Raw genomic sequence first — 22,465 nt, 5'->3', positions numbered from 1 at the left:
GGAGCACGGACCACCCACTCAGGGCGACGAAGCATGGACCACCCACTCAGGGCGACGAAGCACGGACCACCCGCTCAGGGCGACGGAGCACGGACCACCCGCTCAGGGCGACGGAGCACGGACCACCCGCTCAGGGCGACGGAGCACGGACCACCCGCTCAGGCCACGGACCACCCGCTCAGGGCGACGGAGCACGGACCACCCGCTCAGGGCGACGGAGCACGGACCACCCGCTCAGGGCGACGGAGCACGGACCACCCGCTCAGGGCGACGGAGCACGGACCACCCGCTCAGGGCGACGGAGCACGGACCACCCACTCAGGGCGACGGTGCACGGACCACCTGCTCAGGGCGACGGACCACTCGCTCAGGGCGACGGAGCACGAACCACTCGCTCAGGGTGTCGCAGCACGAACCACTCACTCTGAATGATGTGGCATGGCAAAAGCATCTGCAGCGAGTGAGCGATTCACTTGGAATGACTTAAGGCCCAGTCACACCTTGACGTTTTAGCCAGCAATGGCAACGTATCAAAATGTATGTAAAACGCTGGCTTACGTTGAACTTTTGATGTTTTTTTTTAAAGATTCGGACGTATTCATAACGAGTTGGTCGTATGCATAACATATTAGTAATGGACACAGAACGTTTCGTTGTCTTATAGATAACTTATACCAACGAATGTTTAGCCTGTTGTCGGCCTTCACAACCTATGCCCAACGATAGTCTAACTTATGCATAGCGCGCTGCACGTATCGCCGACGATGACGTGACGTAGCCTATTAAAAGGCTGCCCCTCAACAATTTAAATCATAACCTCCGGAGAAATGGAAGTGTCAACATCACAGTCACACCTTGGCGATCTTGCCAGCGTATGCCGACCTCTGAAAAATGTGTCTAAAACGCTGGCGCACGTCGAATATGGTCTGGGTAAGTTTGGTATGCGTGAATAGAACGCTAAAGTACGCTATCATATGTCGTATTAAGTGGAGTACGTCTTGTAATTTTAAACGTGTTAAACATTTTACGACGTACTTGCTGTATGCCTCACACGTTCCGCATGCGATGGGAATAAGTTGTACGCAGTACGCACGATATGCGAACGTTGGCACACGTCGACAAAAGTTACTTGTAAGGCACTCATAAGTCGAAACACGTCAAGGTAATGGTTAGCGTCAGCGTTGCAGACTCCCTGTATTTTTCTTTTGTTTTTTTTTTTCCTTCGGTATGACGGTGATGTTAACACTTCGATTTCTAGTGCGGTTATGATTTAAATCGTTGAGCAGCAGCCGATTAATTATATTATATTATAACCGCACTAGAAATCGAAGTGTCAACATCACCGTCATACCAAAGAAAAAAAAAAAACAAGGGAGTCTGGAACACTGACGCTAACCATTACCTTGACGTGTTTCGACTTATGAGTACCTTACAAGTAACGTGTGTCGACGTGTGTCAACGATCGCGTAACATGCCTACAACACGTTACTCATAGGTTAGAAATAAGTTTCGGGTACACTGAACATTACCTCGATGTGTTTCGACTTCTGAGTACCTTACAAGTAACGTGTGTCAACGTGTGTCAACGATCGCGTAACGTGCCTACAACTTATGGCCAGCGTTATGCGGAACGTGTGAGTCATACGCTGGCATAAGTCTTAAAATTTCAAGCATGGAAAATTTGAGGACAACCGCAAAGTACAACGTTTAAAGCCAGCGTACTACGACGTATGGCAGTGTTTTTCAGCGTGCTCTCAATGTTATCAAAACTTACCCATAACGTATTCGACGTGTACCAGCGTTTTACACAAATTATCCAAAAATCGGAATAAGCTGGCTAAAACGTCAAGGTGTGACTGGGCCTGTAGTGTGGTTCCACTATCGACAATGGGTGCTTGGCAAGTGGCTTAAGCAGTCATGCAAGCACTCCAATTCAATGGTTGATGAGGAACGGCTGGCCAGGCTGTGGCTGCATACCACATACTTTAAAGCTGGTCTTCACCACGCACGCAGCAGTTCATGAAATAAAATTAATTTATCCACAAGAGCTGCTGATTAAGATGTCTCCATGGTTGTTCTGCATTAAAGTTCAATTTCTCGTGAAATAAACATTGCAGAAAATCCACCATTTTGCCATCTCGTCTGTGCACATGTCAGGATCTACATTGGTTCGGGGTCTGTGCAAATGTTAAAACTTTATTTTAAAATGTACGTTTTTTTTTAATCACATTTGCTTTGATTCCCTGTAGAGCACCTTGCAAAACATCCAAAAATAAAGACACAAATCTGGCATAATCTATGGATAGGCAGTTCCTCTGGGGGACAGGGCATGAGGTCTTCCAGTGAATGCATTAAATCATATATCTCAATGAAGCCATTTAATTTTGGCACGTTCCAAATTTTTTTGTTTCCTCGATATAATTCTCCAAACAGTAGAAAAAGATAAGTTTAATGCTTTGGAAATTTCGTATTTTCTTGTGTGTCTATGGAGAAGGAGGGAACCTTGCTTGCTTTAAGTAAATGGGTATATCGGCTAAGTTATAAGACTCGTTATTTCTTTAAATTATCAGATTTCACAACACATTACGACACTTAGTCAGGACGATATCCGATCCTCAAAACTGAAATAATATTTTGATGATGTACTTTGATTCGTCCGTGAGAGTAGATAATGGAAAATTGTATCATATAATGTATAAAATCGCTCCAAAGCTCCGAATTTGAAAACTAGAGTACTTACAAAAGTGACGTATACAGCGATTCGTAGCGATGATGAACAGGCATTCGATGATATGAGTGAGGAAAGTGAAAAAAAAAACTTCATCATGAAGAAGTCATTGCGGCCTGTTCCCAAGTCAAGGCATGGTTGAGCAGGCCAAAAAAAACATGGCGGCTTCAGACCCCAGTGAGGTCACGCAGGAAACACCTTAAGACCCCAGAGAGTGAGGTGGCCGAGGATCGCCTGATAAAGGATATCATTAAATAAGGCCGTCAATTATCTTCAAAAGGGGTGTTTTAATTAACCCAAACACCCAATTTTCACTCTTGCACTTCCTTGGAGTTTTCGAAGTAGGCATGCAAAGTTTCAAGCTGCTAGGTTTTATATCTTTGGGTGTTATGGAGGACACACATACACATACGTATAAATAACCCCAAAAAAAACACAGAAGCCTCGGTCGACCCATGTGAGTAAGTCTATTAATTACGTACTGTTTGAATGTGAGGACTGCACAGTACTGTACTTCTCTCAACTTTTTAATTGCATCGTATTGGACCAAGAGTACATCTAGCCTTATGTAAGTACATCTCTTAATTACATATGATTACACCGTTACTATGTCTCAACCTTTCAATTTGACCTTTCAACTTTCAGACCACCTTCGACACCCCTTCAGACCTTTCATTTGCAATCAATAACCTTTCATTTTGTAAATAATGTGCAAACTCCACCCAGCCTAAGGGTGGGTAAACTGCTGGTAATCGTATAAGTACAACCTTTAATGCAAGCATGATGGCATGTGCACAGAGAGGAACTTTCTTCCAGGTGTAAAGCTTGCACATACGCACACAGCCATGCAGTTTATCATCGACTTGTCAGACAGATAAAATAAATTTGGTGATTAATCACGAAAATACCACACATTGTAAAAAAAAGTACAGAAACAAGGAATTAAAAATATTTTTTAAATGTCAAAGTAATGTTACACTGTGGAAATTCGCAATACACCATAAAGGGTCCTCAGGTGAGATATATCGATAAGTTCATGTGTCGTTAGCCCACACCCGTTGTTTAGAGGGAATATGTGTGATTCATTCGGGCTGCGACGCTTTAGTTAGCCGTTTTTCTTTATCTATCGTTATTTTGAGCCACCATTGCCACAAACAACAACCGCCACCAACCACGCCACAATGCCCACCATGCTCACACCACCCCCACAACAATCAACACCATCTTCGCCACTACGCCCGCTTACGAACGCCATCCTCCGCAGGCAACACTGTAAGACTGTTTCCGCACCACAGAAGCCGTCCGAAAAGGATTGGCAGAACAAAAACACTTGTGAAGCCTGTGGGTTTTTTTTCCCACCATTTTTCCCCGCGCTTGGTGAGAAAGGGAGAGGGGTAGGGCAGCTCGCTCCCGATTGGTGGATGCGCGGTGTGACGCGATCAGGGAGGAGGAACGCCCCCTGTCGAGACCTTTCTCGAAACTCCCAGAAGGGGGGTGGAGCCCGAAACGGGGCGGAGCGAAGGGCGGAGCCCCGCTCCATAAAGGACGGACACGGGTGGGGCGCGCTCTCTTCTCTTCTCCTCTCTTCTCCTCTCTTCTCTTCTCTTCTTCGCCCCTTGGTGATTGCGTTCCTTCCTCTTGGATATCTCTTTGGTCCTCCCGTATGCTCTCTCCTCGTGACGGTTGATCCGCAAACCAACTCGCGTTCCCTTCCTCCTCGTTCGTTCCCGCGCTCGTGGCCCGGCGAGGCCTATTGGTGGGAGACGCGGAGGGAGGGCGCCGCAGGCGGCCTGAGGTGGACTCGCAAGAGCAGACACGGAGAGTGCCGGAGACGGTTCACCAGCCGCAACAAGGGAGGTTCTTCTTTTCTTTGGGGTTTTGTATGTTTGTTTGTGGCGCCAGTCCGCCAAGTAAAACTGATTAAGTGCTTGTACAGTGCTTTAGTCGGTCGTATTACTTTTGCTTCTATTTGCCTGTATATACGTGCATGATTAATTGTTGCTGACTGGAAATAAGTGCTTCCGTGTTTCGCGCATTCAATGTGCTTGTCCAATTGTTCCCCTGTTTCGCTTCGTCCTTTCCTTTGTTGAATCTCCATCTTGCATCACATAAGGGATTGATAGTGGGTTTTAAACACCCGGTAACTAATCTGAACGGTCAAGGTCGACGATAACTCCGCTCGGTTATCCCTGTAGCACGGAACGAGCCCCTTAAGCGGTTCGTGTCCGGAGTCGAGCTGTGGCGTGGTACAACCCCTCGGTAGGTTACCCGTGCGAGTACTTAGGTATATCGACTTTCGGCGATTCACCCTGTTCCGCGCGGGTAGAATGCGGACTGGGTTGTGGTGAGATTAAAGCCCCACCCGTGGCTAGCTCCTTGGCGATAGTTCCAAGAGGGTCACGACTGAATTGTCCGTTCCGGTGGGCGACGCGGTCGCCATTCGAGTCAAGCGGCCTATCGCACGCCAGACGGGCCAGAATTCCGAACAGTATGTTGGGATGACATGCCAAAAAGTGGGTAAACAAGGTTGGGATAGTCACAATAAATCATCCAGCTACATCTTTCCTTGAATAACGATTCCACCTGCAAATGACACAAAACATCTCTCAATTTGTTTAGTGCGTGTGTGTGTGTGTGTGTGTGTGTGTGTGTGTGCGTGCGTGCGTGCTCAAAGAGAGCCATTTGTCTGTGTCTGTGTGTGTCATCATTTTTCTCAGAGATGGCTGAACTGATCTTCGTCAAACTTTCAGAGGTTCGGTAGTGAGTGCCAGAGAGTGTTGTCAGCAAAAATTATTTCGAAAATTTTGAAAAAAAAAAGTTCCATTTTGTAATTTTTTAAAATATAATCGCTGCATAGTGCCAAAGCCTTTTTGATTAATGACAGTTATATTCAAGTACACATACGGACAAGTAAATACAAAATAATTACCAAACATTTCAACAGAAATAAACCTCTTCTGAAAGCAGTCAAAGTTGGCAGTGTCTAAGCAAGTGTCAGTGTCGTCACTCCCCTTTGACTGCCCAGGTAAGAGGGAGGTGGCAAAATATGCGTGTGTGTGTGTTTGTGTGTTTGTGTGTTTGTGTGTTTGTGTGTTTGTGTGTTTGTGTGTTTGTGTGTTTGTGTGTTTGTGTGTTTGTGTGTTTGTGTGTTTGTGTGTGTGTGTGTGTGTGTGTGTGTGTGTGTGTGTGTGTGTGTGTGTGTGTGTGTGTGTGTGTGCACGCGCACACACCAATTGTTCAATAATTCACTGGTCAAATTGACAAATGGAAATAATTAACATCCACCATCATTGTAAATCGCTGCAGGGTTGAACAGGGAACAACCATCATTTAAATAAAGATGTAGGGATGGTTTCACATATTTATTGTGGCCATCAATCACTACCTTGTTTGCACACTTTATGGAATACCATCCCTTCATCCCTTTCCATTAAAAAAAAAGAAAAAGTTTTTTGTTCTTTGTTAATTTTGGAAGGGTCCACAGTTTCCATGGGACTACACTGTGTAACGAGGGGTCGCACGCCCCTGTAAGACCTTAAACGGGGAAATGAGGCCATGTGTTCCATCGCTGCCATGTTGCATTCCCAAGCAAATTTTGAAACACAGTGGTAAACAACAATCTTCTTAACGTTTTTACAAAAATGTAAATAACCTGTCAATGTCACAATGCAAACTTTCAATTATTCATCAAACTGATGTAAATACATGCTCAGTGCCATCCGGGATCTGTCTTACAACCGAATGTGCACACACAGTCCAAGCTCCGCCCCTCTATCTGCCAAGATAGTGACACACCACCACTAGATGATCATGAATTGGATTAAATAAAACACCAATACCAAAGTCTAAATAATGCAATCTTGATTGGGTGACCAAACATGTTCACAATACAGTACAGACATGGTTCTAAATGACTTAATAATTGTTCTGACAGCTGAGGTAGAAGCTGTGTTGAACACGGTTTCAAGACAATTATTCCTTAAAATCCACCATTGCCGAGTGGTTGAAGGAGCAGTCAGAAGATTTATTTTATAAAGACATTACGTGTTTGAAGAACACATAGTCTCAGTGTATTGAGATGAAGGGTGATTACATTGAGAAATAAATAGCCCCGATTGGGCTTGAGGTTGCTCAGACCTCTGCCGAATCCAAAATCCGGGAAATGTCACGTACGTTAGACTGGAGTCAATTTAACGATTACGGAAATTGAAATTTGAAATTCGAAAAAGAAGAGAAAGTTTGAACCGAGATTTAAACCACACCGACTCGATCTCCTGGTCCCGAAAGTTACAGGGCGATATTTGGGGGAACGAGCAATTGTGTGGACTATTATCCTGTATTCATGTGTCATGTGTCAGAACAAGTAGCCAGGTGATAACGAAGAAATAGCAAAAAGTCGGGATCCAAAGTTTTAGTGGGGGGGGGGGGGTAACCCTCCCGCTGGGAGCCCTCGTGATCCAAAATCGAAAAATCTAAGACTGAGCAATCCTGCAGACCAGAGGAAAAGGGCTATAATCTGGTTTCAGAGCAATTGGTTGGTAAATAAGGGACTAGTAAGGATCCAAAGTTTCAGGGGAAACCTCTCCACTCACCCTCCCCCCTCCCACCACCCCCTCACCCGGCCTTCGGGAGCCCCCATGATCCGAAATCAAAAAAAAAAAATCCAAGTCCAAGCAATTGTGCGAGCTACTGTCTTGTATTCATGTGCCAAGATTCAGAACAATCAGCCAGGTGATAAGGGAGGAGTAGCAAAAACAGCAAAAAACCTAACAGATGACCGGATGGGTGGATGGATAGACAGACAGACATCCGGACATCACGACCCATTTTATAAGTTCATCTCCTTGAGAATCGAGATGAGATGACCAAATAAGGGTGGGTGAAAAGTTGTTCTTATCTTGTTTCTTCATACCTGTGTTGCAAAACAATTTAACACTCCTCGTATGACATGACCCTCATGAGAAATTCTCATATTTTCCTATGTAAATCATGCTAAATGGGCAACTACATCTGGAAGCTCAAAACTGGACATCAACGATGAGGTCTGGATGGTGCACAGTCACAGTCTACGACTACAATGGACCTTCATGGACAGGCATACATCTCACTCTAACAAAATCATTCCAAGGCACCAACAATAGTTCATTGAAGAGTGCAATGAGGCATATTTCAAGCAGTCCCTGGCTGAAGTAAGGCCAGCCCATCAAAGCTACAACACAGTAAGGATAATGTGCTGTAAAACAATCCCACACCAATGGATCTGAGAAATTAAAGCCCTTCCACATGAAGTTGGGAATGTGGGTGGACAAGCAAACAACAAATGGAATGCGAAAGCTCGATGAACATCCCCAGAATAAACCATAACAAAGAGCACACAAATGCAAAAATTACGGTCGAGTTGTCCTCGAGCATCTACAGCAAAAGGAGTTGAGTCGACCATACAACTCAACAGACTACCAAGCTCCGTGCTGTCACAAATGCCATTTGTACAGCCAATACGGTTCACTTCACAAGCCATCAAACAGCGGCTGACTACACTGGATATGGGATATAACAAAGGCTAGTTTTCAGGTGCTGGGAGAACAGGAAGATATGTTTGGTGATGGGGTAGATGCGACTCATATTTCATTTATAGCTGCTTTCACATCATGAAATTGTAATCACAGTCTTGATGCAGCTCATTATTAACATAGGTTTCTTTACACTCTGATGCTGAAGAAGCAGCTGCAATTCTCCTCTCACCAGCTACTCGTAGAAGCAGCATAAAAAAAACAATACATGATGCATTATGTAACATTCAGCAAGTGAACGCAGAAGGAAAGGCACTTTCTGTTTTCATGAAGTACTCCAGCTACTCATTTGGCTGATCAAGAACACATTCAGCACAGTTACAATAAAATAATTCCCCCCAAAAAACGAGCCAAACTTCTGAAATCCACAACTGAATGGATTTCAAACATTTCACCGGTTTTGCTGAGCAAAGTCGAATCAAAATATGACCTCAAATACCTTTTGTTTCATACCTTTGTTGTTGTAAACATCCAAGTAGTTTGGTGCAGAGAAGATCGTGATTAGGGATGGGAATCCCGTAGTTTGGCTTTTCCTATACATTCTATAACTATGGGAAACAAGGTGATCAGTCAGCTGCAGTTATTCGATATTACTTGCATACATGCAAATAACTCAAGTATGAAGGCATTTCTAAGTGAAAAGAAAATGTCAACACAACATATACTTCCGTCTTTACCCTGCATCTTGTGCTTCATGTGCTCGTATAATTGACAACAGGTTGTTGTTCTGCAAAAAGTCGCAAACAGCTGCGTAGCTGTTGGAATGCAAGACCGAGCACCATTATTAGAAATTAATTGCTCGCTTTTCTGGGAAAAAACAAATCTTCCCTCATCATTTTCCATACACTCCTCTCAACAGATGAAACTTTATGTTCCAGTTTCATGTAGGGTTATAAGGATACAAACCATCATCTGAGGATTTTGAAATTTATACTGTACCAGCATTTGCATGTAATATATAAAAGGAGCTCGGTCTCGGCGTGCCTGCATCCGTCCCTGCCCATGTGCATCCATCCGTACACAATTGTAATAAAAGGTATACCACTAATCAAGCAATAACGGCACCCCCCTAGGCAATCGGCAGCGCAGCATGCACGTATGCACAGCACATAACATGCTGCACATACACGCATGCAGCAGTACGCAATCGGATACTAGGTAATCTCCAGACATTATGATAAAAATGCCAACATGACTAGAACAGCAACAAGCAATGCTGGGTACCCTTCTAGTATTGTTTAGAAAACCTCAAGGTTCTGATTTTATTTCACTGTGACCATAACATAACTTGAAGATAAACCATGCAGATTAGCTTATATTTTATTACAATTGCATTTCGTTGCATTCAAATCGCAATGAGTGGTGGAGTAGATGTCCGACTGAGTGATCAGGGTTTGTATCCTTTTGACTATCTGAAATTCCATGACTTCTCCAAGGCATATTTTACAGACAACAAAGCTTTTCCCAAAAAATGAAAGAAAGTTATTTTAGCAACATGCATAAAATTAACATTTTAAAAGCAAAATCGAACATGTGCAATGCTACATTTTGTATTATAACCATGTGTACATAACCAGCTCGGCCTGATGTACGTGTCAAACTCGCTCTATCCTCTTAGCACATCGTGCCTCACTAAGCCACGCATCTCTGAATTTACATTCACCAGGCATCGTGGTCCGAATACAATTCTTGTTTTTGCCTTGCTGTTGCCAAAAAAAAAGGGAACAATTTTATTCTTAGCATGCACAAACTTCTCCAACGCTGCACCTTAATTGTTTTTGAAACACAGATCTAATCATATCAAATACGTGTCTACACCAACAGCGAATTTACGACTGCACTTTCTCGTATGACACCTGCAGGGCTTCTCGTATGACACCTGCATTTGTAATGTTTATTATGTATCATCGTTTCAAGCAATAATTTGGAAGTTTCAGTGAAAAAAAATCAACATTTTGATGACTTTATAGTGGGACTATTTGTCGCGTATGAATACTATTGATCAACTCTTACATACGCATGGCAGTAACAAATTATTTCCCTTTGGGAGTGATACAAACAAGTACTATCATTGGACAATTCAGTGTTGGCAATTTACAACCTTTATTCCATATAACTTGGGATGGCAGGACCTTGGGCTGGCTGGATTGTCGCCCCAAACACTGTTGGAATAACTTTTCCTGTTGATGGAGAATACATTTTTTGAAGGTGAATTATGGTGCAGCCATTTCCTGCACGCTCATTTTCTATTCAGTGTACAGCAGCGGAGCCACGTTTATTGTCTACTCGTGTGGATCAGTTCACTACGCTCGCTTCTCTACAAGTCGTTACGTCAGATTTTCTGTGTTGTCGTTATTTACACCAATCATAATGCAAACATTTATTTTGTACAAATCTATTTGTAATATTGGCGATATATTTATTGTAATTTTTATTCCAAAAAAATCCTTCAATTTTAAAATGAAACTAAGTAGCCAATGTTCACCACGAGGTCAAACTTTATCTATGTGTCAAGTTTGGTGGCAATTGGCCCAGTCGTTTTGGCGTGACTGGTGATAATGTTCCCCTTTACCTTTACACCACCTGAGTTAGAGGGGATTGGTACCAAATTGATTAGTGGAGGTTGGCTTTGAGGCTTCCCACTCTGGGGATGTGTACAGTGCAAAAATGTAAGTTATCTCCACAGCTGACTTGTGATATGCCTGGTGTTGGCTTAATGGTTAGAGTGGTGGGCTTGGGATCCTGGGATCCTGAGTTCAAATCCCACTCAGCTGTCAAATTAATACCAGGTGGGGGTTGACTCTGCTTGTCATCTTTCCGAGGTTGGCAAAATGAGTGCCAGTACGCTGGTATCCTGTGTCGAAAGGTCGAACTTGGTCCATGTGCCAAGTTTGGTGACAATTGGCCCAGGTGTTTTGGCATGATCTATATATATATATATATATATATATATATATATATATATATATATATATATATATATATATATATATATATATATATATCTATCTATCTCTCTCTCTCTCTCTCTCTCTCTCTCTCTCTCTCTCTCTCTCTCTCTCTCTCTCTCTCTCTCTCTCTCTCTCTCTCTCTCTCTCTCTCTCTCTCTCTCTCTCTCTCTCTCTCTCTCACTCACACACACACACACACACACACACACACACACACACACACCCGTTACAATTTGGTTCACAACGTCATCACTATTGGTCATGAAACAAGAAAGCAATGAATGAATGTGCAGCAGCTAACTGTCAGTTCTTCATTTCATCAATGCTAGAATATAAGACCCGTCGCTTCGCTGACGGAGATACCAATCTTTGCTGTGATGGTTAATCAATCGGGCAAGAAGGATTCCTGGGAGTGGGGGGATAACCAGCAACGCAAGTTGGCGATTGCAGTTTCACCGGGTGTGCCTATGTACCCATTAAAAAAAAAAGAATTAAAAAAAAAAATTATATTTTTTCGTCACAAACCTTCCCGGAAGTCCCTGAATCCACCGTCGTTAGATTTGTTGAAATCTGTTAATCCGTTCTCAATTTATAACATGACAAACAAATAGAGAGACAGACAGAGACACAGCTCCTTCTATATAATAGAATCATTGGTGGAACTGACCGTGCACATAATTTGGTGAAACCAGGCAATTCATGCACAATGCTGTGTGTTATCATGATTAATGTTCCTCTTGGTGATAATTTAATCAATGTGGACCAGAACAAGTGGCATTGCGATTAGAGTGTTTACTCTGAGTCTGGTAGGTCAGCGATTAAATTATGACCATGGCTGAGTCATACCAAAAACTAAAAAAAAAAAGTTACATGTTGTTTCCTCACCTGACGCTCAGCATTTAGAGGATAGAGCATTGAGAAACCCTCCCGGGTTGTCATCCTATGGTAATGGAGGGAGGAATAGTGGGGGTGGGGAGTTGGGAAGGGGTTCCTTTAAATGCCCCACTGATTGCCGAGAAAAAAGCCAGAGTGCACTGGGAAGTTACTTCCCCCGACGTCGGGGGTCGGCAACTCATGGCTCCAGAGCCGCATGCAGGTATTCAAGGACCTGTGTGCGTCCTTCAAGCCAGATCGATGGAACCCCCTTTTTCTCATGATCAGTTTTCAGAAAAATGTTTGTGAGTGTTGTGAAAAGATAAACTAATACTTTGGCAATGATAAACAGGAAAATGATCGATTACTGGCGAATTATGTGATCAAGACTTGCACATTGTGCTCTGTGCATAGTCTGCCTCCACTGCGTGGTTATTTCCATACATGTGGTATCAGCACATTTGGAATCTGCTATCTTGTCAATGGTTGCTATCGCCATATGCGGGTTTCAGAAGATGGAACAGAGTCCTCGCAGGTCTAGAAGTTTCCACCTCCGTTTGGTAAAGGATCATGATTCATGGACCAACTTGTGAAGTTTTCTTGTTCTCAACATTTTGTTCCGAGGGCTCTTTTCAGGATCGTAAGTAAGCCTCAGACAACTTCCAACTGTAATTCGTTTGTTGTAATATTCAAAGGGATGGGTTTTAAGATCTCCATAAGGTTATTCTTTGTCATTCCTGTTGCTCCATTTATCGGTAGTACAATTTCGGCACTATTCAGGTTCCAAAATATTTTCACTTTTTTTTTAGATCTTGGCATTTGGTCATCTTCGTGTGTGTGTGCGTGCTACAGTGGAAATAGACTTACCTTGAAGCTGTCTCGTCCTGGTTCGATTCGCAAACCAACTATAAACTGTGCAACTTGTGCTTTGTAGGGAGGGTGTTGCATCACATGTTGTGCCAACCCTGGGATGGATGTGAAGCTGGGTGTCCTGTCTGATAGAAGCATTTGCTTAGTTGGTGTGTTTCACATTAGTAGTGGTCTATCTTTAAGAGTTGGGGAAAGAAGATAAGGCTTTGGGGCCTGATAAACATCCAAGAGTATTGAAGGAGATGGCAGAGCAGATAAGCACAATGTTCACATGCATAACGTCATGCTTATCTGCTCTGCCAATACGAGTCCATATCATTGATGTTTTTTAGGCCTACCTTTTCTTGTACAGCATGACAGCTATTCTTTAAAAGAACAGTCGCATCACTGATCCAATCACATGTCAACTGGTTGTCGGAATCCAAACTTTTCTATGCCTTCACATCTTCCAGAGTGTAAAAGATTTCAGTTACTAGAAGATAGTTCACTATATCTGGATATAAAATGGTTGGAAAGTTTGTCACGCTTCTGGAACTTCCTGTATTCGATAATTCATATGGGTCTGTGCTGCCTATAACCTGTAGTGTTATAATATCAGTTTCGAGAAAAAGTGTCCATTGTATCGACATACCCAAGCTTTGGGACAAGCTTTGACCCCAATTGTTTGGCCATGATAAAGCACAGAAGTGCAATAACACTAATTTTCTACTTCACCGATCATGAATCTTCATCGATGATCCTTTGTCCTCTGCTTGTACTCGAATTTGGCGACGTGGTCATATGTCAGTGTGCACACAAATCGCTGACATCACGAAACACCCTCCATAAATGAACTGCATTGTGGGATAGAGATACTGCATCCATGTTTTGAGATGATTGTACGACAAAGTCTTCTCATTCTTTTCAGGAAACAAAAGTTTGAGACATTCACCAGTAGTACTGTGAAGGTCAACACACATTTTAGCATACAAAACAAAACTGGAATTGAATCTGAAATAAAATTGGCATAATTAAAGGGGTTGGAATGGCTTCAAAAAAAAAAAGAGGAAAATCGAAGATGAAAACAGAATTTCAAAATGAATGCACTGAATCCTTCGCATTCACATCAAGTGTGACGAGGCTCCCTTTATCTCTCATTTGCAATGAGAAATTCGCCAACAACAAAAAAACAAAACAAGCAGTCATAGACTGATACTTACGAAATCGTCAACTTGACCTCTGACCTGGTCTAATAAAAGCTGTCTCCAGAGAAGGTAGCCACGCAAACCAGACGTTTCTACAATGATTCTGTACCAAACCATCAAAAATCGAATGTTTTGGATGTTTGACCACACTGTGACCTTGACCTTTGACCGATTTTGACCAAAATCTAATCAGCACGTGCCATCACCCTCCTGAATCACGTGGTGTAATTTGACATTGGTAGCTTCTTCCGTTCTCGAGTTATCGTGCCGACAAACAAACAAACAAACAAACAAACAAGCAGTCATAGACTGGTACTTACGAAATCGTCAACTTGACCTCTGACCTTGTCTAATAAAAGCTGTCTCTCGAGAAGGTAGCGACGCAAACCAGAAGTTTCTACGATGATTCTGTATCAAACCATCAAAAAACGTAACGTCGACCGAAGCAAAAATCTCCATTTCTCCACGCAATTATACCTCAACGTAACTCAACGACGCGTCTGCTCGAGCGCACTGCATCATGGGACGACCCGTGACGCGTCGAGTGAAATATTTTTTATACAATCTTAAAACGTCTCCAAAACATCCGATTTTTACCAGAATTTCGACAACCGAGTTTTAAGCGTCCGAAGCGATCGCAAAAACCGAAGACAAAATGAAAATTGAAGTTAAAACGAACTCGTAACGTCGAGCGAAGCAAAAATACTCCATTTCTCCACATAAATTTACGGAATTATGTTTGACCCCACTGTGATCTTGACCTTTGACCGATTTTGACCAAAATTTAATCAGCACTAGCCATCACCCTCCTAAATCACGTGGTGTAATTTGACATTGGTAGCTTCTTCCGTTCTCGAGTTATCGTGCCGACAAACAAACAAACAAACAAGCAGTCATAGACTGGTACTTACGAAATCGTCAACTTGACCTCTGACCTTGTCTAATAAAAGCTGTCTCTTGAGAAGGTAGCGAAAAAACCAGAAATTTCTATGATGATTCTGTACCAAACAATCAAAAATCGAATGTTTTGGATGTTTGACCTCACTGTGACCTTGACCTTTGACCGATATTGACCAAAATCGAATCAGCGCTAGCCACCACCCTCCTGAATCACGTGGTGTAATTTGACATTGAAAGCTTCTTCCGTTCTCGAGTTATTATTTTTTGGATGTTTGACCTCACTGTGACCTTGACCTTTGACCAATTTTGACCAAAATCTAATCAGCACAAGTCATCAGCCTCCTGAATCACGTGGTGTAATTTGACATTGGTAGCTTCTTCCGTTCTCGAGTTATCTGTACCAAACCATCAAAAATCGAATATTTGACCTCACCGTGACCTTGACCTTTGACCGATTTTGACCAAAATCTAATCAGCACAAGCCATCACCCTCCTGAATCACGTGGTGTAATTTGACATTGGAAGCTTCTTCCGTTCTCGAGTTATCGTGCCTACAAACAAACAAACAAACAAACAAACAGAAACGGAAGGCATCAATATACTAACGAAATCTTTAGATTTCGTAAGTAACAAACAGAAACGGAAGGCATCAATATATTTACGAAATCTTTAGATTTCGTAAGTAACAAGCAGTCATAGGCTGGTACTTACGAAATCGTCAACTTGACATCTGACCTTGTCTAATAAAAGCTGTCTCTTGAGAAGGTAGCGAAACAAACCAGAATTTTCGAAGATGATTCTGCACCAAACCATCAAAAATCGAATGTTTTGGATGTTTGACCTCACTGTGACCTTGACTTTTGACCGATTTTGACCAAAATCTAATCAGCGCAAGCCACCACCCTCCTGAATCAGGTGGTGCAATTTGACACTGGAACCTTCTTCCGTTCTCGATATATCATTTTTTGGATGTTTGACCTCACTGTGACCTTGACCTTTGACCGATTTTGACCAAAATCGAATCAGCACAAGCCATCAGCCTCCTGAATCACGTGGTGTAATTTGACATTGGTAGCTTCTTCCGTTCTCGAGTTATCTGTACCAAACCATCAAAAATCGAATATTTGACCTCACCGTGACCTTGACCTTTGACTGATTTTGACCAAAATCTAATCAGCACTAGCCATCACCCTCCTGAATCACGTGGTGTAATATGACATTGGAAGCTTCTTCCGTTCTCGAGTTATCGTGCCTACAAACAAACAAACAAACGAACAAACAAGCAGTCATAGACTGGTACTTACGAAATGGTCAACTTGACCTCTGACCTTGTCTCATAAAAGCTGTCTCTTGAGAAGGTAGCGACACAAACCAGAAGTTTCTGCGATGATTCTGTACCAAACAATCAAAAATCGAATGTTTTGGATGTTTGACCTCAATGTGACCTTGACCTTTGACCCATTTTGACCAAAATCGAATCAGCGCTAGCCACCACCCTCCTGAATCATGTGGTGTAAGTTGACATTGGAAGCTTCTTCCGTTCTCGAGTTATTTTTTGGATGTTTGACCTCACTGTGACCTTGACCTTTGACCGATTTTGACCAAAATCTAATCAGCAGTAGCCATCAGCCTCCTGAATCACGTGGTGTAATTTGACATTGGTAGCTTCTTCCGTTCTCAAGTTATCTGTACCAAACCATCAAAAATTGAATATTTGACCTCACCGTGACCTTGACCTTTGACCGATTTTGACCAAAATCTAGTCAGCACTAGCCATCACCCTCCTGAATCACGTGGTGTAATTTGACATTGGTAGCTTCTTCCGTTCTCGAGTTATCGTGCCTACAAACAAACAAACAAACAAACAAACAGAAACGGAAGGCATCAATATACTAACGAAATCTTTAGATTTCGTAAGTAACAAACAGAAACGGAAGGCATCAATATATTTACGAAATCTTTAGATTTCGTAAGTAACAAGCAGTCATAGGCTGGTACTTACGAATTCGTCAACTTGACATCTGACCTTGTCTAATAAAAGCTGTCTCTTGAGAAGGTAGCGAAACAAACCAGAATTTTCTACGATGATTCTATACCAAACCATCAAAAATCGAATGTTTTGGATGTTTGACCTCACTGTGACCTTGACTTTTGACCGATTTTGACCAAAATCTAATCAGCACTAGCCATCACCCTCCTGAATCACGTGGTGTAATTTGACATTGGAAGCTTCTTCCGTTCTCGAGTTATCGTGCCTACAAACAAACAAACGAACAAACAAGCAGTCATAGACTGGTACTTACGAAATGGTCTACATGACCTCTGACCTTGTCTCATAAAAGCTGTCTCTTGAGAAGGTAGCGACACAAACCAGAAGTTTCTGCGATGATTCTGTACCAAACAATCAAAAATCGAATGTTTTGGATGTTTGACCTCACTGTGACCTTGACCTTTGACCGATTTTGACCAAAATCTAATCAGCGCTAGCCACCACTCTCCTGAATCACGTGGTGTAATTTGATATTGAAAGCTTCTTCCGTTCTCGAGTTATCATTTTTTGGATGTTTGACCTCACTGTGACCTTGACCTTTAACCGATTTTGACCAAAATCTAATCAGCACAAGTCATCAGCCTCCTGAATCAAGTGGTGTAATTTGACATTTGTAGCTTCTTCCGTTCTCGAGTTATCTGTACCAAACCATCAAAAATCGAATATTTGTCCTCACCGTGACCTTGACCTTTGACCGATTTTGACCAAAATCTAATCAGCACAAGCCATCACCCTCCTGAATCACGTGGTGTAATTTGACATTGGAAGCTTCTTCCGTTCTTGAGTTATCGTGCCTACAAACAAACAAACAAACAAACAGAAACGGAAGGCATCAATATACTAACAAAATCTTTAGATTTCGTAAGTAACAAACAGAAACGGAAGGCATCAATATATTTACGAAATCTTTAGATTTCGTAAGTAACAAGCAGTCATAGGCTGGTACTTACGAAATCGTCAACTTGACATCTGACCTTGTCTAATAAAAGCTGTCTCTTGAGAAGGTAGCGAAACAAAGCAGAATTTTCTACGATGATTCTGTACCAAACCATCAAAAATCGAATGTTTTGGATGTTTGACCTCACTGTGACCTTGACTTTTGACCGATTTTGACCAAAATCTAATCAGCGCAAGCCACCACTCTCCTGAATCACGTGGTACAATTTGACACTGGAACCTTCTTCCGTTCTCGATTTATCATTTTTTGGATGTTTGACCTCACTGTGACCTTGACCTTTGACCCATTTTGACCAAAATCTAATCAGCGCAAGCCACCACTCTCCTGAATCACGTGGTACAATTTGACACTGGAACCTTCTTCCGTTCTCGATTTATCATTTTTTGGATGTTTGACCTCAATGTGACCTTGACCTTTGACCCATTTTGACCAAAATCTAATCAGCGCAAGCCACCACTCTCCTGAATCACGTGGTACAATTTGACACTGGAACCTTCTTCCGTTCTCGATTTATCATTTTTTGGATGTTTGACCTCACTGTGACCTTGACCTTTGACCGATTTTGACCAAAATCGAATCCGCACAAGCCATCAGCCTCCTGAATCACGTGGTGTAATTTGACATTGGTCGCTTCTTCCGTTCTCGAGTTATCTGTACCAAACCATCAAAAATCGAATATTTGACCTCACCGTGACCTTGACCTTTGACCGATTTTGACCAAAATCTAATCAGCACTAGCCATCACCCTCCTGAATCACGTGGTGTAATTTGACATTGGTAGCTTCTTCCGTTCTCGAGTTATCGTGCCTACAAACAAACAAACAAACAAACAAACAGAAACGGAAGGCATCAATATACTTTCGAAATCTTGAGATTTCGTAAGTAACAAGCAGTCATAGACTGGTACTTATGAAATCGTCAACTTGACCTCTGACCTTGTCTCATAAAAGCTGTCTCTAGAGAACGTAGCGACGCAAACCAGAAGTTTCTACGATGATTCTGTTCCAAACCATCAAAAATCGAATGTTTGACCTCACTGTGACCTTGACCATTGACCGATTTTGACCAAAATCTAATCAGCACTCGCCATCACCCTCCTGAATCACGTGGTGTAATTTGACATTGGTAGCTTCTTCCGTTCTCGAGTTATCGTGCCTACAAACAAACAAACAAACAAACAAACAAGCAGTCATAGACTGGTACTTACAAAATCGCCAACTTGACCTCTGACCTTGTCTAATAAAAGCTGTCTCTAGCGAAGGTAGCGACGCAAACCAGAAGTTTCTACGATTATTCTGTTCCAAATCATCAAAAATCGAATGTTTGACCTCACTGTGATCTTGAGCATTGACCGATTTTGACCAAAATCGAATCAGCACTAGCCATCACCCTCCTGAATCACGTGGTGTAATTTGACATTGGTAGCTTCTTCCGTTCTCGAGTTATCTGTACCAAACCATCAAAAATCGAATATTTGACCTCACTGTGACCTTGACCTTTGACCGATTTTGACCAAAATCTAATCAGCACTAGCCATCACCCTCCTGAATCACGTGGTGTAATTTGACATTGGTAGCTTCTTCCGTTCTCGAGTTATCGTGCCTACAAACAAACAAACAAACAAACAGAAACAGAAGGCATCAATATACTAACGAAATCTTTAGATTTCGAAGTAACAAATAGAAACGGAAGTCATCAATATACTTACGAAATCTTTAGATTTCGTAACCAACAACCACAATCTTGAGAGGCATTTTTGAAAAACAATCCAATGCATCTATCTATAATTCCAGCAGTGTGTGTGTGTGTGTGTGTGTGTGTGTGTGTGTGTGTGTGTGTGTGTGTGTGTGTGTGTGTGTGTGTGTGTGTGTGTGTGTGTGTGTGTGTGTGTGTGTGTGTGTGACCGCTGTTTCTCGACAACCGCTGGTCCGATCTAATTGAAACTTGCCAGATATATTGCTGGGGACCTGAGGATGTGCCTTTTCAAGGTTTGATATTAATCGGACAAGTGCTTCCCAAGTTATGGCCATTTATTTACCAACCAATGACAGGAACCGTTGCTGCGGCCATTTTATATCAACCAATGACAGGAAGCGTTGCTGCGTAGCCGTGGTCGATGGTGAGGAGAAACTCAGCCGCGTTCGCCATTACGGGGTTTTTCTCTCCTCTCCTCTCCTCTCCTCTTCGTGTTTTTCCTTGCGAAAAGGCAAAATACGTTGGCCATTAAAAGCCTCCATATTCTTGCCCTGGACGAGGAAACAAAGAAGAAGCGCTGTTTCCTCAGCGATATTGTTTATGAATAGGTGCTAACGAGATAAAGGTGTGTACAATGCACATGGAGACGATTTTTATTATTATTTATTTATTGAAGAAAAATTGTTCCAAAATTAATTTATCAAAAAAAGTGCACAACTTCTTTTTGTTTCCAATTGTCAAAATGGTGTGGCCTTTGGAAGTGTTAAGGAATTCAGCTCCACTCAACATACTTGCCAACGAAATACATCTCAATTTGGTGGTAAAAACGATTCACAACGATGGGTTTCCTTACTCATTGCTCTGCAGTCTGCATTCAACCCCTTCATTTGTCATCTCATTGACGTCATTTCATCCATCTATAATTCCAGCAGTGTGTGTGTGTGTGTGTGTGTGTGTGTGTGTGTGTGTGTGTGTGTGTGTGTGTGTGACCGCTGTTTCTCGACAATCACTGGTCCGATCTAATTGAAACTTACCAGTTATATTGCTGGGGACCTGAGGATGTGCCTTTTCAACATTTGATATTAGTCAGACAAGTGATTCCCAAGTTATGGCCATTTATTTACCAACCAATGACAGGACACGTGCTGCGTAGGCGTGGCCGATGCGCCATTTAGTTACCAATCACAGGACACGTTGCTGCGTGGGCGTAGCTGCGTAGGCCGGTGCACGGCCGGCCGACGATGACATCACGTGCCGTGCTGGTTACGATGGGGATCGATCAGTGCCTTCGTTACCGTGGGGTAGGAGTGCCAATGGTAAATGGCAGCGAATGTCATGGCAAGCAAAGGCAGGGAGGTAAACTTGATTTTAATTAACCCTGTGTGTAAGTATCACAGCAATTGTTACTTCAATGCAAGCGATAATTCGTGGAATGATGTGAACCTTCCGTACGGGCACGCACTACTTTTGGATAGCGATGACTTACTGTATTCTAATAATTTCTCGATTTCTTATCCGCATTTATAGATAAACACAATGCCCCAATCCATTCGTCGTTTATGAGAGCGAAGGAATGGCCTGTGTGTATGTTTGAAAGTTTTTTTTTTTGCATGTACGGCCACGCACATATGGGCACGCGAGAGCGAAGGAACGGCCTGTGTGGTAGTTGTTTCTGGCACGTGGTTTGAAAGTTTTTTTTATTTTTTTTTGTATGTACGGCCACGCACGTAGGGGCACGCACGTACGGCCACGCACGTGGGCCACGCGAGAGCGAAGGAACGGCCTGTGTGTTTGTTTCTGGCAAGCGGTTTTAAAGTATATATATATATATATATATATATATATATATATATATATATATATATATATATATATATATATATATATATATATATATATATATATATATATATATATATATATATATATATATATATATATATATATATATATATATATATAGTGTTGTGGTTGAGGAAATTCGCAAACCACCATTCAGGTCCCGTAGGTGAGATATCTCTGTAAGTACATGTGTAGTTAGCCCGAAACCCGTTGTTTAGAGGGAATTAAATGTGATTCATTCGGGCTGCGACCCTTTAAGATAGCCGTTTTTCTGTTCTATCTTTATTTTGAGCCAACCACGTCTCAACCGCCATCACACAACAACCACCAACCGCAACGCCGCTTCATTACAACAACAACACCAACAGCCACGACCTTTACCGTCACGGCTCGCTCCCGTAAACATCGCATCACCGCCATTCCAAGCGTCGCCATGGCCATCACTGCCACAATAAACCCTCCACCACCTTCACCTCTTCTCCTTCTGCCGCCATTCCCGCACCACTTGTGAACGCCGAGCGTCAGGCTGTCCTGGCCTCGTGCGGGACGCGCGCTGAGCCGCGGGTGCAAAAAGCGGCCTTTCCGAGGAAAAGTCGGATCAGGAATGATACACGCCCACTTCCGATCCGTCCAATCATTAAGCGCGGGGCGATTTGGCCCCGCCTCAAGGCGCGTCGGAGTAGAATCGATATATGCAAATTCGAGGATCAGGGGAGGTTCACCCCCACTTTTCCTCCGTCCAATGGGCGAGCGTGGCTCCGCCCCCGAGCTCATCCTGATCCGGAAATTTGCATATGGGTTCTCCTGCCGTACTATAAAGCGCCGAGCGCGGGGCAAATTCAGT

The 22,465-nt window shown here is 42.7% G+C and overlaps 1 protein-coding gene across 6 annotated transcripts in view; it reads right to left on the bottom strand.

Annotated features, from left to right (window-relative positions):
- LOC147026115 (protein phosphatase 3 catalytic subunit alpha) overlaps nt 1-22,465 on the bottom strand; it is a 219,100-nt gene that overhangs the window by 75,565 nt on the left and 121,070 nt on the right. For all 6 annotated transcript variants that reach the window (XM_085881161.1, XM_085881164.1, XM_085881163.1 and 3 more), the window contains exons 7-8: nt 8,976-9,053; nt 8,752-8,846 (exon numbers count right to left, since the gene is read on the bottom strand). In XM_085881161.1, coding sequence (XP_085737287.1) covers nt 8,752-8,846; nt 8,976-9,053 — 173 coding nt within the window. The remainder of the gene's footprint in view (nt 1-8,751; nt 8,847-8,975; nt 9,054-22,465) is intronic.

This window comes from Eptatretus burgeri, chromosome 5 (assembly GCF_056783735.1).
Source record: "Eptatretus burgeri isolate ZD-2024b chromosome 5, Ebu_testis_v1, whole genome shotgun sequence".
Classification (NCBI taxonomy): domain Eukaryota; kingdom Metazoa; phylum Chordata; class Myxini; order Myxiniformes; family Myxinidae; genus Eptatretus; species Eptatretus burgeri.
The sequence above is the reverse complement of the archived record's forward strand: the minus strand, read 5'-3'. Positions and strand labels throughout refer to the sequence as shown.